Below are 18,005 nucleotides of genomic sequence, written 5' to 3'. Positions count from 1 at the left end.
ATGTTCCTGTCCATTAATTCTGGAAACTCAGTCTGCTGAACTGCCTGTCTCCATGATTAACTATGGGGGAACAGCAGATTATGGGAAAGTGGAAAAAGGATCCCTCTTCTCTGGGGACTCTGCTGAATGGTTCCTATTTCAAAGACACTAATGTCTCCACAGTAATTAAGGTGAGGGAAGAAGAGAAGGAGAAAAAAAACCCTCGCTCTATGGTCTCTCCATTCTTGCTCTAGATTAATTACTTTTGGTGCTTTGACAAAAATATAGTTTGTGAACGGCCGAGGTGTAAAACATGTTAATGATCATGCTATGGCGGGTGGCCTCATTATGTAATTTCAGGCATTTACAATGATGGCGGAATGAGTAACTGTAATTACATAGTAATAATCTCCGCTAAATTGTGTGCCTCCCAGGAAAGAGAATAGTATTTAGAGAACTCAAAAGAGGAATTAGGGTAGGAGAGCAAGCATTTGAATGGACACAGGTTGTTGTGCCCTGGAATAGTCTGAGAATCTGAGAATGTAGGCTTGAATCCTGCCTTTCCTGTTAATGACCTGGAGCATACTTAAACAAGTCACCTTCCCTCTTTAGGCCAGCCTCCCTGTGTCTCTATATCTGACTTTCATAGACAGTACAATGGTATAGTAGATAGAGGTCTGGCCCAGGCCTAGAGCCGTGTTCAAATCTTGTCTCCGACATATGCTGCCTTTGTGACTCTTAACAAGTCGCTTAATCTATAGGAAACTACAAATTGAAGAAGCATTGACAATCTACATTACAATCCTTAGCATTTCTATACCAATGCAATCATAGTTCTGGGACAAAACACCCAACTATATCTTTCATGAATGGTCTCTTCAAATGCAAGTCCCATGATTAGACATTGATAATGCATAGGGTGTAGAGTTAGAAGGGATTTTACAAATCTGGTCTTAGTCCTTTATAGTCACTGAAGCCAAGGGAAGGGTATAAGACTTGTAGTTAGGGGAGAATTCAATTCCTAGCTTGTCCCTCTCCTCCCCCAGTGACCAATTGGTTGATCATGGATCTATTTTAACTCTCTGAATCTCAGTCTAGAGTGCCTCTAGTACTGATTCCATGCTGCTCCCCATGGAGAGCGACAAGTGAAATAATTTATATGTAAGCCTTGACCCAATAGATTACTAGGGCTTGGCTTTGACCTTGTGGTCTCTCAAAGTAAGAATCTCTGTGGCTCATTTTACCGACACCTTGGACAGCTCCCTCAGGGAACCTCAGAATAGAGCTCCTGATGGTCTCTCCAGTGATGTAGGTAAAAGTGTTCCCTGTTCTTGGGTAAGCATTCAAAGTAACAATGCACGTTGGACACAGGATAGCCTTTCCCACCCCACATGAAAATGTAAGCTAGCGCAAAGAATTTGTAGGAGCTAATTTAGTTTATACAATTATACAATTCCATTTAGTTTATACAATTTACAACAAATTCCACTTCTCCCCCAGGGATCTATATTTCTCTCTCCAGAGTTGCCAGTGGTCTCTTAATTGCTACATCCAATGACCTTTTCTTGATTCTTATTGTTCTTGTCAACTCTGAACACTGTTGATTACCCTCTTTTCTTGGGAATCCTTTCCTCTAGGTTTTTGTGAAACCCTTCGCCTCTGGTTCTCCTCCTATGAGTCTGACAGCTCCTCCTCAATCCCCTTTGCTGTATCTTCATTCTTGTCACATCTACTATAACTGTTATGGCTGTTCAGTCATTTTTCAGTCATGTCCCGACTCTTCATGACCTCACTTGGGATTTTCTTGGCGAAGATACTGGGGTAGTTTACTATTTCCTTCTCCCGATAATTTTACAGACAAGGGAACTGAGGCAAACAGGGTGAAGTGGCTTGCCCAGGGTCAGTGTCTGAGGCTGGATTTGAACTCAGGTCTTCCTGACTCTGTTCTATCCGCTTTACCATCTAGCTGCGCCCCCCTAGTTAAGTACCTAGTTACTTACAAAATGTTTCTCCCGTTAGAATGAGAGCTGCTTGACGGCAAGAACAACTCTTTTTCTTTGTATCCTTAGCACCTAGAACTCCAAAGTAGCTGCCACTGGGTGAGACCTCAATAAATGCTTGTTGACAGACTTATACAAGCCTCCTTTCCTTAGAAAAGAAACAAGTTTGAGGTGGTTAGAGAGGCAAATTCCCTCTCTTAGAAGCAGTAAAAGAGTATTGGGCCCAGAGTCAGGAAGACCTGAGTTCAAATCCAGTCTCCAACACTTACTAGGTATGTGACTCTAGACAAGACATTTAACTTCTTTCTGCCTCAGTTTTCCCAACTATAAAATGGGCATAAGAATAGCACCAATATTCCAGGGTCATTGTAAGAACCAAATGTGATAATATTTGTAAAGTGCTTAGCATTCAGTAGGCACTTAATAAATGCTTGTTTCTTTCCCTCTTTAGCAGAGCATCACCATCTGAATAACTCATGGTAGGATTCTCTACAAGGGCTCCTTTCCTTGGTGCTCCTCTAGCCCTGGGGCTTTGTCCTCAATCCTCTTCTTTCTAAGAGGATGGGGAAGTCTCTGGTCTCCCTCTTAAGTTTGTGTTAGAATTTTCTTCTCCCTAGGAGGCTGGTGATATCCCTGCATTAACCCTTCCCTTTCTAGGAGGTCAGGTTCAGGAGCTCAGTATTGTCCAGGAACCTCCATGTCCCCAACACATTTTTCAGCTCCCTTTTATGTGCTCTCTCTTTATATTGTAAGCCCCCTGCATACAAAGACAGTTTTGTTGTTTTCTTATACCTGTATCCCTAATGCTTAGCACATTGCCTGGCACAAAGTAACCTATTAAATATTTATTGTCTGAGTTACTCTCTCCCTACACTCCCCTGACCAAAGCCTGGGGGAAGGAATGTCCATGTCTTGGTTATGTTGTTGAGAGTAAGTACCACTTCAGCTTCTGCCTGCATGACTCCTACATGTCTTCCATCCATGTGATGTACAGACTCCTCCCCTTGTTTGCTCTGGTGCCTGGATGGGGTTATCTCTCTCTCTCTCTCTTAGACCTTCAGATTTCCGGGAATGAAGATGGCATACGAATGGAGTGGAATACTATTGCACTTCAGGAAAGGATGGAAGGGAGGGTTTCAGAGAAACCTGGGAAGACTTGTATGAATTGATGCAGAGGGAAGCAAGTAGAACCAGGAAAACATTTTATACAATAACAACATTGTAGAGACATTGCAAACAACTTTGAAAGACTTAAGAGCTCCAGTCAACAGGTAGACATGGTGGTGAACTCCTGTAGTTCCCATTATGAGGGAGGCTCAGGCTGGTGGATTGTTTGAATCTGGGAGTTCTGAACTGCAAAGGAATAAGAATTTATTAAGTGCCTACTATGTGCCAGGCACTATGCTTAGTGCTTCACAAATGTTATCTCATTTGATCCTCACAACAACCCTGAGAGGTTGGTGGTGTTATGATTCCCATGTTACAGTTGAGGAAAGACAAAGCTGTAGTGACTTGTCCAGGGTCATATAGCTGAGGCTAGATTTGAACTCAGGTCTTCCTGACTCCAGGCCCAGCTCTCTATCCACTGAGCTGAAACTTGTCCAAAATGGTGAGCCCCCAGGAGGGGTGGGTCAACGGGTACCAAAGGAGGGGTGAACCAGCCCAGGTTAGAAGAATAGAGAAGGTTAAAGCTTCCCCAATCAGTACTGGGACCAAGAGTACCTCCTGCATATTCAGCCTGGTGAGATAGGGAGACCAAGTCAAAAATAAAACAAACACAACCACCCTCTAATTATATAATGATTATATATTGCATATATATATATAATCATTATAGAAATATATTACCACAATTTAAGAGGACATATGATAAAGCATGCTGGCAGAGAGACGATGGACTCAGGATATAGATTGAGATACACTTTTTATTTTATTTTTAATTCCTTTTTTCAATTTCAAATTCTCTCCCTCCTTCCCCCATCCCTCACTGATACACATTTTTAGACATGATCAATGTAGGAATTTGTACTCCTTGACTATACATATTAGTTAAAAGAATTTTGGATTTTTTCTTTTTTCTTTCTTTTACTTTGGGTTGGGGAGATGGAGAAAGGGAAAAATGCTTCTAAATGGAAAATAAAATAAGATTAGATAAAAAAAAATTAAGCAATTCCTGTTTATAGGCCTATTATGAAAGGATGGCTATAAAAATAGCCTAGGACATTCCAATCATCCCCAGCACTGAGGCTTGATCACTCATCCTCAGTGAGGTATGCCTGGGTGAACAAATACAGAGGCTCAAGTGATTGCCTGGATCCTCTCTAAAGCTGTTTTTGGATAAGACCTCACCCTCTAAAGCCCTACCTCCATCAACATCTGAGACTGATGGGCATATCCATCTTTCCTCTTCTGGTTCCCAGAGAACCATCTCTTATGACAAAGAATAAGAAAGGAAGAGAAAGGGGAATAAAGGAAAGAAAACATTTCTGCAAAATTAACCAACACAGCAACAGAGTCTGTACATACAGTATTCCACATCCATAGTCCCCCGCCTCTGCAAAGAAAGGAGAAAATGCATTCTTGTGTCTCTTCTCTGGGATAGTTTTGGTTATTACAGTGACACAGCTTTCACATTTTTTTGTTTCTTTTTCTTTACGTTAACATTTGTATTGATATCTTTTGTTTTTAACAATGTCTAAATTCTCTCCTACCCTCCCTCCTCTCTGAGAGAACCATATTACCCAATAATTTTTTAAAAATACAAAAAGAAAAAAAAGAAAGAGAAAAAAATCAGCAAAACAAATCAATACATTGAAAAAATATATGACAATGTTCTTCATGAGTGGTCTGTTCCGCACTCCTCTTCTGCAAAGATGTTAAGGGAAATGTCTTCTCATATCTCTTTTTTGGGAACAAATCTGTTCCTTGTGATTTTTCGCCATTCAATTTTGATTGTCTTACGGTTGCTGTTCTTTCCGTTTTCATGTTGTAGTCACTGTGTATTTATTGTTTCCTCGTTCTGTTTATTTCACTCTATATCAGTTCATATAAATCTTCCCAAGCTTCTCTGTATTCATATCTTACAGCTCAATAATATTCCATTTCACTCATGTACCTTAATTTGTTTAGTCATTCCTCAGGGCATGGGGATCTCCTTTGTTTCTAACTCTTTGATACCACAAAAATCTTGCTATAAATATATATTTTCCTGTATATGAGGCCCTTGCCCCCTATATTTAATCTTCTTGGGGTAGATGCATAGAAGGGAGATTTCTGGGTTCAAGGGTACAGATACTTCAGGTCTGACTCCAAATCCCCTATGATCTTTTGTGTGATACCACACAAAAAGGCAGTATGGGTAGGATTGCCGCATCTCCCCACACCTCTGAAGGGTTTTCTCTATAACATCGCACATGGTTAGAGAGACCAGGATTCAGGATTTTACCCATCTTCTCAGGGACCATAGATGATTTCTCTCTTTCATTCTAGAAGCTAACCAGAGGGTTATCTGTCAGCTGATATATTTTTATGTTTCTGGGCACAGCTGTTCACAAAACCAATGACTAAGACAGAGAGAATTGTGACAAAATGGAGGATTTTTGAGGTTTTGAAGCTAGCATTTTAGAAGCTGCCAAGGTCACAGGGTTTGGTTAGATGAAGAAGGGAAAGCCCACTCAATGAAGGGAACTGAAAGATGTGCCTGGCAGTTGGGTGAAAAGGGTGGCCACCTCTGGGGAGGAATATGGTAATTAACATAGCTCGGGAAGATACTAATACATTGTACCAGAATCTCAGAAGGGAGAGTAGCCGGAAATAGGACTGGGGAGTCGGAGCCAGGTTGTAGAAGCCTTTAAATTGCCAGACTTTATTCTGTAGACAATGGGGAGCCATTTAAGATCATTGAATAGGAGTGGCAGAGTGATATTCAGAATTCTTCTTCAGGAAGAGGGATGGACTATGTGGTATAGCAAGCAGAACGACAACTGGGTCTATCGTCTCAAGACCAGAGTTTGAATCCTGATTCTACCTGTTGATTTTAGGGAAGCCACTTTCCCACTTTTAAGCTTCTACAAACTGAGGGGGTCAGGCTGTTTGTTGTTGTTGGTCCTTCCTTCTCACAGAGGACTGATGACAGCAGAAAGGTGGTATCTTGGCTTGCAAATGAATTGGATTAAAGTGAGGCAGGACTGTGTAAAGTCATCAGCCTCACTCTCTCTTCCAGAGTCATTAGAGTCCAGTGGCAAGACATTGGTCAGGACAATTGGCAGTGGCCCTGGATGCAGTAGGAGCAGGGGTTGGGCTAGATAATATCTAAGGCCCCTAACAGGCCTAAAATTCAGTGGCTCTGAGATTTACTTATCACACATGTGGCATGAGGGGTGACCTTGGGCTCTTCACAGCTAAGGCAGGTGTTGCAAAGGAGGAGGCCCAGCTAAGGGTAGAAAGTCTCATCAGATAGTTGGCCAGAAGGTAGGGATCTTTTTTTTTCCAGCTGCAGCACAAGTCAGACTTCTGTGGAGTTATAGAAAGGCTGTGGTCTTTGTTGGGTAGTGGGTGCGTGATGGGGTAAGGATCCATCCCAATAAAACCACTGATCCTTGAAATAAGTAAGTGTAAAGGATGGATTGTAGTCAGGGAGACTAGACAGCAACTTTTCTCTGCCTTAGTTAGTAGATGGAAGCTTCTTTGGCTGGAAAATTCCATCATTTGGGGATGATGAATATCTTTGCACCTGGCAAGGCTGGTTCTCAGACAAGAGACATCCATCTTTTCATGGGGGCCATCCTTGAAGGAGTCCCATCTTGGTAGTTCTGCTGGTGCTTGTGTTCCGTAAGTAGATCCTTCCAGAGCCCAGGGGCACCTGCATACCACCAAGATGTAGCAATCAATCAATCAATATGCATTTATTAAGTCCTATAACTCTAAATGATGAAATACCCAGGATTGTCCAAATTTCAAGCAAATGAGAGTCCTTTTATTTGAGGGCATGGGGAGGGATTTTTAATTTTTATTGTTATCTTTTCTTTTCAAATACATCTCCTCCTTTTTCCCTCTATAGTGAGTTACATACATTGTAACAAACAAAACAAACAAAAAAAATTTTTAAGATAGAGGAGAAAAAAATCAGCTTAGCAAAATTAAACAAGACACCAACTGATTTGGAAAGTATACGCAATGCTCCACACCCACCATCTCCCACCTTTCCAGAGAAGGGGAGCTTTCTCTCGCCTACTCTTCAGGGATAAGCTTGGTCATTGTGATCATGCAGCATTTGGTTTGGGGGTTTTCCTGTTGCTCCTGCTGTTTCTCTGTTGTAACTGTATCCATTGTTTTCCTGGTTCTGTTTGCTTCACTTTTCATCCATTCGTATAAGTCTTCTCATGATTCTTCAAAGTGTTCATAGTCATTACTCACCACAGTGCAGTCCTAGGTTGATGGGATCACAGATTTAGAACTGAAAGGGACCCAACAGGTCATTGAGTCCACCTCTCTCATTTTATAGATGAGGAAACGGAGGCACAATTTTAAGTGACTTGCCCGAGGTCACAAAACTAGTGTCCGAGGTGGGATCCAAACTGAGGGCTTCCTGATTCGAAGCCCAGCACCCTGTCCAAGACACCACACTATGTATTCCATTCCATGTGAGTAAAAAGTGGTACCTTCAACACTTTGCAGAAGGAGCATCTACTGTGTTTTGATCTTAACTTCAGGAAGTATAACTACTCTGATTTAAGTCACTGCTTGCCACAGCCCTGGGAGGCCCTGAACACATTTTCTCAGGACTTTTTGATGATGTTGCCCAGGACAGTATTATTTTTGAGGAGAGGAGGGAAGGATGGAGAGAGAACATTCTTTAGATACCCACCCCATGCCAGGCTTGTGCTAAGCACATTTGATCCTCACAGCAACCCTACAGGTTATTATCCCCATTCTGCAGTTGCAGAAAGTGAGGCAGACAGAGTAGGGTCACACAGCTAGGAAGCACATGAGGCTGAATTTGAGCTCCAAGCCTGGTTCTCTCTCCACTGCCACCTAGCCAAATATTAAAGGATTTTGCAAACCTTCAAGCCCCATATAAATGGGGGTGATTATTGTTATTGCTATCACTATCATTAATTATCCATGGACCAATTCCTCCTGAGCTGTTCTTTAGGGAGCAGGGAACCGGCACTCTGTTTTGGAGCAGAATATGGCAGGGCATCTCTGGGTGTGTCAGCGCTAAAGGACATCTCTGCTCTCATGGATCTCTGGGTAAGAGTAGCTGTTCTCTTGTACAAAGTACAGCCACAGGCTAAGAGCTGATATCATATAACTGCAGCTGCCCCACTGTTAGCACATCAGCGTCCAAATCTCCCCAGTCTGCCAATCACATTGAAGGCTCTGGCTGCAAATATCTTGCTGGACCTCCCTGCTAGGAAAACCCCAGCCATCAGAGCTCCCTGGAGTCACAGGCACGGATGATCCCGAGAGAAGATATAAGTACCCCAGGAGAGATGGCATTTATATTTGGGGGCCTCTGGGCTCTCCGTGCTGCACTTACTCCCAGGGCCCTACTTCCCTGATCCAGGAGAGTATGAGCCTTGCCTCAGAATGAGGATAAGCATTAAACAGATGTTTTGGAATAGATTGTCTGTGTGTGTCTGAAGGGTCTGTCTCAGCAACCCCAGGAAGGGCCTTGTCCCCTGGAAGTGAATGGCTATCCCTATTATTTTAGCTGGGGCAGTTAGGTAGAATGCTGGGCCTGAAGTCAGGAAGACCTGCGTTCAAATCCAGCCTAAAACACTTACTAGCTGTGCGACCTTGCGCAAGTCACTTCACCCTGTTTGTCTCAACTTTCTCTTCTATAAAATAAGCTGGACAAGGAAATAGCAAACTGCTCTGGTATCTTTGCCAAGAAAACCTCAAATGAGGTCACAAAGAGTCTGATACAACTGAAATGACTGAACAACAAATCCCTTTAGCTAGACATCCTATTTTTTTCCATCTGAGCAGAGCTCCTTTCCCTGTACCACAGAGGCTAGAGGGCCCTTGGTCAGGGATACTGCAGAGGGGATGCCTGCTCAAGTACAGGTTGGACTAGATGTTGACCTTTGAGGTTCCTTTCAATTATGGCAGCAGCATTTGGAGTCAGAAGACTTGGATTCCAATTCTGACTCTGCTGCTTACTACCTGTGTGACCTGGGGCACCCCTTCACTTACTTGAGTCTTGGTTCCTTCATTTGTAAAATGAAGCAGGTTGAAATAGATCCAACATCCAATAAACATTTATTAAGCAACTACTATATGCCAGGCACTGTGCTAAACAATGGGGATACAATTAATAAAAAGAAAGACAGTCCTGCCCTCACAGAGCTGACAGTCTAGATGACTTCTGTGGTCCCTTCCAGATTTAAATTGATGAATTGGGAACATCTGTGATTTGTTAAAGTATTCACCAAAAAAGCAAAGAAACAAAAACTAAATGAAATATCTTTAAACGAACAACTAAGTTTTACTCTAAAATGCAAAATTTAAAAATGAGAAAGAAAATATTTAATTCCTTTTTTTTGAGATATCAGCAAGTATCACCCTCACAGACCCTGTATACACACCTGCCAATGCCTCGTTCTTTATCTACCTAGAAAATTCTGCTGGGGTAGAATGGGAGCTTATCTCTCTTACCTGTAGTTTTCAGCAGAATTTCTAAGCATTTTCCATTCTTTGTATAGGAAGGTGATGCCAGTGACCCTTGAATGGGACCTGAGCTTCCAAAGTTGTGTCTCCAGGAATGAGGATATGTTGCATGGAGTCACCTACGCTTTCTCCCCTGGTTTTTCTTGTGATAAATGACATGCATTTTGAGAAATGCAGAAAAAAGAGGCTGATGTACAATCCTGGCCCTAAGTTTACCTTTGTATCCCACCTCCTTCCCTTAATAATAACAATGCCTAATATTTATTTAGGGCTTTGTGGCTTGCAAAATAATTTACAAATATTATCTTATTTGATCCTGACAGCAACCCTAAGAGACAGGAGCTATTATTGTCCCAATTTTGCATGTGGGCAAACTGAGGCAGACAGGGATTAAGTGAGTTGCTCAGGATTGTGGTTGTGATCTGTCCTTCATTCTCCATGAAATCAGGGAAATGACACGACTTGTAGCCGACTTTGATTTGAGTGAGGGAGGGCTGTACAAAGTCGCCAGCCTCACTTTCTTCTCCAGAGCCATCTGGGTCCAGTGACCTGCTGTTCATCAGGATGACTGGAGATAGCCCAGGATGCATTGGGAGACCCTGGTCCTTTACAGGCAAGTAAGTGTCTGAGGGAGGATTTGAACTCAGGTCTTCATGATTCCAGGTCTTGCACTCTATTTACTACCCCATATATATTTCTGATCATGAGGGAAATCTGTCCATAGATAAACCCAGGTTAAGAATCCCACATCTACACAGCTCTGGGGAAATCACTTTATCTCTGGGCCTCAGTTCCCCCATCTGTAAAAGGAAAGGTTGGACTTAATGTTCTGTGAGTTTCGGTGTAGTTCTCCATCTTTGGTCTTCTGATCTCCAAGATTTCTTCCATTTCTGACGTTCTACTCAGCCTCAGTTTCTTCATCCGTAAAATGGAGCAGGAATAGAGGGGTGGTCAAACTTCTTATCTCATAGGATTGTTGTGAGGACTGAATAAATAATGACTCAGAAGTCTGAGGACCTGGGTTTGAGTTGGCCACTCAGCTGCTTAACTAGCTGTGTCACCTTGGACAAGTCACTTTATCTCTGGGCCTCAGTTTCCTCCTCTGTAAAAAGAGGAGTTTGGACTAGCTGACCTCTGAGGTCTCAGTAGCCTTAAAACCTCAGATCTTGTGGGTGAAGCACTTTAAAGACATTCCCTAGGGATGGATGCTGGGGGTTGGGGTGGAGGAAGAAATTGGCAGCACCCTTTGATTTGCCTAGTGTAGTCCTGGGGGAGGGAGCAAACATTTTTTAAGCTCCTACTACATGCCAGGCACTGCATTAAACACTTTACAAATTTAATTCCCACCACTCTGTGACATAAGTGCTATGATTCTCCCTACTTTAAGTTGAGGAAATTGAGGCAGGTGGAGATTAAGTGACTTGCTCAGGATCATACAGTCAGTAAATGTCTGAGGCTGGATTTGGACTCAGATCTTCCTGATTCCAGGCCCAGCATTTTCTCAACTGTGCCACCTCACTGCCCTTGGAGGGGCAGGGGACCATTTCTCTGTGTATTCTCTTCTTCAAACCATTTATGTCCCCTCCTTCCAAACTTCACTCCAATTCCTCTTTTTCTCTGAAGCCTTCCAAGACCCATGGTGTAGCCCAGGGGTGGGGAACCTGTGTCCTCCAGGCCACTTGGGGACTTCTAGGTCCTCGGGTGTGGCCTTTTGACTGAGTCTCAGTTTTACAGAACAAATCCTTTTATTAAGGGGATTTGTTCTAAGAAGCTTGGATTCAGTCAAAGGGCCACACTTGGGGACCTAGAGGATCTGTTCTGTGAAGCTTAGATTCAGTCGAAAGGCCGCACCTGAGGACCTAAAGGGCCACACGTGACCTTGAGGCTGCAGGTTGTCCACCCCGGACTTTAACCTCTCTTCTTTGTTGCCTCCCCCACCCCAATACTGTCCTCACCTGTCACCCTCCTGTTCATTCTTCACTACACAACATTATTAAAAACTCTGCTTTGCACAGGACCAGGACTTGGCTCTTGGGGAGACTTAAAGAAACAATCTCTATTTGTAAGAAGCTTACAGTCTAGTTGGGAGATAAGATACCTCCAGAGGTAACCATGATACACTATATTGTATGAAAATGCATCAGAGAAATATGTGAGACCAGAGTGGGGAAGTCATTACCAACCGGGGGATCACAGAAAGCTTCATGGCTTTTGAGTTGGACAGGAGTCTAACAGGTGGGGAAAGGAAAGATAGATGTCCTAGGCACATGAGATAGTGAGAATTAAGGCACCTAGGAGAAAGAACATAGGGCATGCTGGGGAGGGTTGGGAGCAGAGGGTCATCCAACGTGGCTGAAGTACAGCTTACGTGGAAAGGAGGACTGTGAGACCGGAAAGGTAGGGAGGACCTTGAATGTCAAGCTGAAGAGTTTGAACTTTATTCAGTAGTCATTCCATATCACAGCTGGGTCAGGAGCAGAGGAGTGACCACGGCTAGGTCTAGGGCGGCTTCTGTTGCAGAAAAACCACTTCTCCCATTGCTGAAGCACTTTTACTTTCCACATATTTCCCCAGAGATCTTGTCTTTTCTCCTCCCAGAATTCCCAGGAAGTTGAGGAGAAGTAGGATTATTCTCTTCTATGTTAGGACCACTCATCCTGTGGATCTAGCCTCCTATACTCCCTGAACACCACCTCTCTCTACCCCTCCCCAGCCCACACCTCTCCTCTCTCCAATCTCTGCTCATCACATCAGCCAGTCTTCATCTGGGGTCTTAGCCCAGCTGCTTGGTTCCCACAGAGCTTAGACCAGGAGCACTGGCTGGAAGAATGTTTGTATTTACACAGGTGCACGCCTTGTGCAAACAAACACTGTATCCTGGAGAGACCAAAATGTGGCTATTATTTGAATAGATCTATGTGTGTTCTGTATTCCTGTTAGGCCAGGGAGGGGCTGTGTTTTCCTTTTCATCACTACAGATACCAGAATTGAAAGGGACTTTAGCCACCATCTAGCCTGAAAGGAATCTCTACATTAACGTACCTGACAAGCAGAGTGGAAGACCCCACCCCCTGCAGAGGGGAGTTTGCCACCTCTAGTGGCAGCTCCTGCCATCTTTGGACACCTTGTGTTATTAGAGGTTTTTTTCTGACTTTGGAGTCACCTCAGAGTAGTTCTCTGAGGGTATGGACCTTATGTAATCTCTTCTAGTTCTGACATTCTATGTTCTAAGGGCACTCCCAGCTTTGACATTGAGGGTCTTCTCAGCTCTGACATTTGATGGTCCTTTGATATCCTTGGTTACTTATTAACATGGTAGTGTCAGTGGAAGAGAATGGCATTGGGGGCTAGTCATTTCAGGATTTTGCTGTATTTGGACCTAGGGGAATTTCCCAAGGGAAACCCCCAATATAAGCAGGAGAAGATTTCTGCAGCTCACACTGCCTCTAGGTGGGTCTTTCTATAAATTGGCTTCATTGGATCCCTGGTCCCCTTCATGCCACTTAGACCTAGAACATTTGCTCTCTTCCCACCCGTGTGTCCTGAGGGCTACTTGATGAGTGTGGGTGGCCCTGTGGACCACCCTCTATTACTGCTCCACCAGCCCGGTTCACTGGGGGCTAGGCTGTTGACCATTTCCTCAACATTTTTCAATCCTCAAAGTGGTCAGCTCTGTTTCTGAGTAGTTACACAAATAAGACTCTTCCAGTCATGTCAGAGCAGAGAAGCAAATTGTGGCCACACTCTCATGCTAGTTAGTACCAGAAAGCCTGTGCCCCTGATCCTCAGGAGAAAATAATCACCATAGCTAACATTCATATAGTGCTTTAAAGTTGGCAAAGTCCTTTACAAATATTATCTCATTTGAGCCTCACAACAAGCCTGAAATGTATTATTGCCATTTTAGAGATGAGGAAACCAAGGCTGTGATTTTAAGTGACCCTCCCAGCCTCACACAGCTAATAAGTGTCTAAGGAAGGATTTGAAGTCGGATCTTCCTGACTCCAAGTCCAAGATTCTGTTCTATTTCATGACCCTGATGCCAAAGATGCAGGTTGGATTCACCTATTAGACTGTAGAGTTCATGAAGGCAGAGATTAGGATCCTATCTAAACTTAGTATCTCCTCCAGCTCCCTGCACAGTGTTTGGTTTGGGAATGAGAATATACAAATGATCTGGTATTTCCTGTTGGAAACTCCCCATGTGGGCACTATTTCTACCAACCCAAGATGGAAGCTAATCCATGACTTAGTAGATAAGACCCAGGGAGTTGCCAGGGGCACACTTGACCAAAGTCATCTTGGACCTGGTGAATGAGGCAGAATTTGTACCCAGGTTGGTCTCCTTCACACTAAACCCAGTCATAGAATCATAGTCCCAAATCTGAAAAGGACCTTAAATTCCATCCAGTCTAATTCCTTCATTTTACAAATGAAGAAACTGAGACCCAGAAAGGTCAAGTCACTTGCCCAATGTCACATGGGTAGAGTAAATGGCAGAGCCCAATTTGAACAGGTTTAAGGCTTTTTCCAAGACAGCTCAGCCATTCTCAGGGACTCCAGGCAGTCTCTGCACATAACACAAATAGGTGCTTCCTAACTCTGTTCAACGAAAGTTTGTTTCAGGGTTGGGGACCCTCAGAGCACCATCTTGTGGGGAATGAACATCACATCCACTTGGAAGATTAGTGCAACTGAAATTCTGAGGGGTAAAGGGGACCACAGAGTGAGCAGTAAGGAAAAGACTCCAACCTCACAAGATACCTTATCAAGGACTGGGGTGGGGAGGGGGTGGCCCTAAATTCTTGAAGGCTACAAATGCTGGTAGCAGAAAATCTCTCTCAGGTCCATAGACCCACAGAGGAGGGAACTCAGAGATCACAGAGACCAACTTCTCTCATTTTACAGCTGAGGAAACTGGGAGGTTTTAGTGACTTGCGCAAAGTCACCATTGGAGGCAAGATTTGAACCTGGTTTTTCTGACTCCATGAAGGGAGATTTACCTTCCTGGTGTCCTCAGGAGTAGTACCTCTGTCACCTGAGGGTCATCTCAGTTCAGTTTGGAGATGCTCAAGCCCAGGGTGGTGGCAAAGTGGGAATGTTCTTGGCCATAGCAAGGCTGAGAGATCATCTGCTAAACCGTAGAAAGGATTCCATTGAAAGGAGTACCAGCATCAAAGAAATCACAAATGCTCTAAGTGTTAAACAAACTCACATTCTACAGGGCTTTCAGGGTTACAAAGTCCATGCCCCACAACCACCCTGGACAGTAGGTAGTTCCAGAATTATTATTACATTATTCATCCCATTTTACTGAGTTTCAGAAAGGGGCAAAGGACTCACCCAAGGTCACACAGTTGGCAAATGCCAGAGGCAAGATTCAAACCCAGGTCTCTTGAATCTAGAGTCCATTCTCTTTCCACTATTCCATGTCTAAGGGGGAATCCCTTCAAAATAATAAGGGGATCTCTACACCCTGGTCTGTGCCATACTGGGGGTGGGTAGGACCAGGACCGTGGGTATGAGGGTACCCTGTGGGGATGGGAAGCCTTGGAGCTCATTGGAAAGGAAACGGGGAGAGACGTAGTCGGCCAGGAAGCGGAGGTGGAACTGACGGCCCACACAGTGGATGAGGTTGTCCACCACAGCACACTGGAAAGCAGCTGGGTAGTGCACACGGTAAGTAGCGCACTCGTACCAGAGGCGAGCCCGGGCACTGCAGCGATAGACCCCGATGCCCAGGCTGCGGTTGAGGTCAAAGCGGTAGAGGAAGCCATTGACGGCCGCCATCTCCGCGGTCCGGTCCTTGCCACCCACCGTGGGGATGGCTCTCCAGCGGCCTTCCTGCCCTGAGTAGCGAAGCAGCAGGTAGCGCAGGGTGCCTCCTGTGACATAGATCTCACCATCACAGGCTGTAGCCGTGTGGGCCAAGGCGAAGGTGTCATTGGGCAGGGGCGCCACGAAGGTCCAGCGGTCCTGGCGAGGGTCGTAGCGTTCCACTGTGTACAGGCATTCGCCCCCGATGGCATACATGTACCCATCCAAGACCACCAGTTTACAGTGGGGCCGTGCCTGGTTCAGAGAGCACATCTCCCTCCAGATTCCCGTCAGTGGGTTGTAGCAGAACACCTGCTTGGAGGCTTGCCCCCCAACTCTCTGGCAGCCAGCTACCACGAAGAGGTAATTGAAGAGGCTACAGATGGCACAGCCCCGGGATATGGCCTCTGGGGGCAGGTTGGTGAGGGGCCACCAGGCATCTTGCTCATTACTATAGACACAGAGGCGGCCAGTGCCCTCCTGGGGGCAGACATCCGCCACCACCAGGCACTTCTGCCCCTGGAGCCGCCTCTGGAGGATCAGCTCCCGTTCAGCCCCACTCAGATGCCCATAGATGTCTGGGCTCTGAAGAACCTGAAGGTAGTTGTCACTCATCACCTTGTAGGCTGCCTCCTTCAGGGCATCCAGCTTCTCCTTCTTGGCCAGCCTCAGCACTTCATAACAGTTGCCCAGATCCAAGTGGGTGTTCTGAGCTGCCCCAGGGACCAGTGGGAGCTGGAAGAAGTTGGTTCCAGCTACCAACTCCACCTTGGGTTCCAGACTGACTGTGTCTGGGTTGAGATCCGGAGACTCTATGGATGAGTGGAGGGCCAATTGGATGTCACTGGAGTGTGAGGTTCCCATGTTGTCTAGCTGAAGCTGGAACTCTGGGTTCTCTGCAATTTGAAGAAAACTCTTCTTCCTGCTGATACCAGGCCCAGGTGGTGGAGAGGGACTCTGAGCAGAAGGGGCACTCTCACGTATATCCTTAGCACTGTCCTCAGGATGAGTATGGCCTGGTGAAGTCAAGGAATTGGTATCAGGGAACTTGCTATGAGGTTGAGCTGGAAGCCTCCCAAAGCTAGGAAGCAGGGGTGAGCCCTGAGGCACAGCTATCCCTCCAAAGATTCCAGGGGTGCTGGCTCCTGGGGCCAGTGTATCTCTGGAGACAGATCGGGAGGTAGACTCCACATAGTAGTCATAAATTTTCCCTTTTAGGCCAGGACTGGCAGATGCCTCCTCTGGCCCTCTGGCCCTCTCCTCCTGTGTCTGCTCCCCAAGAAAGTTCTCCTCTACCTGGGCCCTGGCCAGGGAGCAGAAGACATAGGAGGTGTCTGCTTCCCCGGCACGCTGGCAGATAGCCAGGCCCATGTCTGAGGTGGCCCTGATGAGCCCCAACCCCTCCTGGCTGACCCCAGCAGCTTGGGTGAAGACCCAGTTCCTATTCATGTCCTCCCAATCTGTGGCACAGGTGGCTTTCTCACTGCCAGAATCAGAGATCTCCTCCTCCTTCCTCTGCCCCCTGATACAGTCTAGGAGGGGCCCAGGCTCCTGCCATGAGTCACTGGGGCAGTCTGTTTCATTATTATCTCGAGCAAGTCCAGGCTGGGGGATTTCAAGTTCACTGTCACAGTTCTTACCCTGCCCAACTGCTTTCTCTCCGAGACTGTCCCAGACCGGGGGTTTTCCAGGATGTTGACCCCCTCTCTTGAAGTTTGCTCCTTTGTTCTCCTCAGGATGCCTGTCCCCAGCGTCCAGCCTGCCTCTGGCTTTGGGGTCACAGGCCCCACTGGCCCCTTCTGGCTGGCCATTCTGCAGAGCTGCGTTGCCTTTTACTCCCTCCTCCCTGCTGACCTGGCGCCGCTGTCTGAGGCCTGGCAGCAGAGCTCTGGGTGAGGTACTAGCAGGATCTGCCTGGCCTGCTGCCTCGGGCTCCTCGGTGGCAGTGGCATCAGCTTTTGATGTCCCACCCCTAGGTGGGTCTCGGGCTGGCCAGTACTTGTACAGCCTGTATACAAGAGTTCCCAGGAGCAGGGCAGCGGCAGAGAACACCAGCTTTCCAGTAAACTGCATGTCCAAATGCCAGTCCCAGGACTCAGAGCCACTGCCGCTCATCCTAGGGCAACGGGCCCCACAGCGGCCAAGGAATGTAAGGAATCCGATTAATTATTGCCCAACAAAAACTGGTTCTTGCCGCTTTGAGGGGTTCCTCATTGGCACTGTCCCCAAAGCAGAAGCAGAGGTGACTTTGAGCTGGCTGGCAGCAGGCACCTCTGGGGCAGCAGTTGGCAGGGAGCAGGCCCGGAGGGCAACGCCTTCTTGCCATAGGTGCTTTGCATGGGGTAGATGAGGGGAGGGTTCAGGCAGCAGCAGACTCAGCTCCAGCTGGGTGTTTATTGTCATCCAGGTAAACAGAGAGCCAGGAAGTTTGAGAGGTAGAATCCTTTATAAGAGTCACCTGATACTTGGAAACACACTCTGATTTTGGCTATTTTCATTTTCAGCCTTTGCAAATCTTCCTGGAAAGGGAGGGGC

At 45.8% G+C, this 18,005-nt stretch overlaps 1 protein-coding gene across 1 annotated transcript; it reads right to left on the bottom strand.

The window, feature by feature from the left end:
* Nucleotides 1-14,848: 14,848 nt before the first annotated feature.
* On the bottom strand, nt 14,849-17,733 carry KLHDC7A (kelch domain containing 7A). The gene has a single exon (XM_036745737.1). It carries the CDS (start codon nt 17,583-17,585, stop codon nt 15,123-15,125), a length of 2,463 nt encoding a protein of 820 aa, XP_036601632.1. The 5' UTR covers nt 17,586-17,733; the 3' UTR covers nt 14,849-15,122.
* Nucleotides 17,734-18,005: the final 272 nt, after the last annotated feature.

The sequence above is a fragment of the Trichosurus vulpecula genome, chromosome 2 (assembly GCF_011100635.1).
Source record: "Trichosurus vulpecula isolate mTriVul1 chromosome 2, mTriVul1.pri, whole genome shotgun sequence".
In the NCBI taxonomy this organism is placed as follows: domain Eukaryota; kingdom Metazoa; phylum Chordata; class Mammalia; order Diprotodontia; family Phalangeridae; genus Trichosurus; species Trichosurus vulpecula.
Note: the sequence above shows the minus strand (reverse complement) of the source record. Positions and strands in the feature narration are given on the sequence as shown.

Coding starts and splice junctions, on each gene's coding strand:
- KLHDC7A (XM_036745737.1), bottom strand. CDS start 17,585: ATGAGCGGCAGTGGCTCTGAGTCCTGGGACTGGCATTTGGACATGCAG.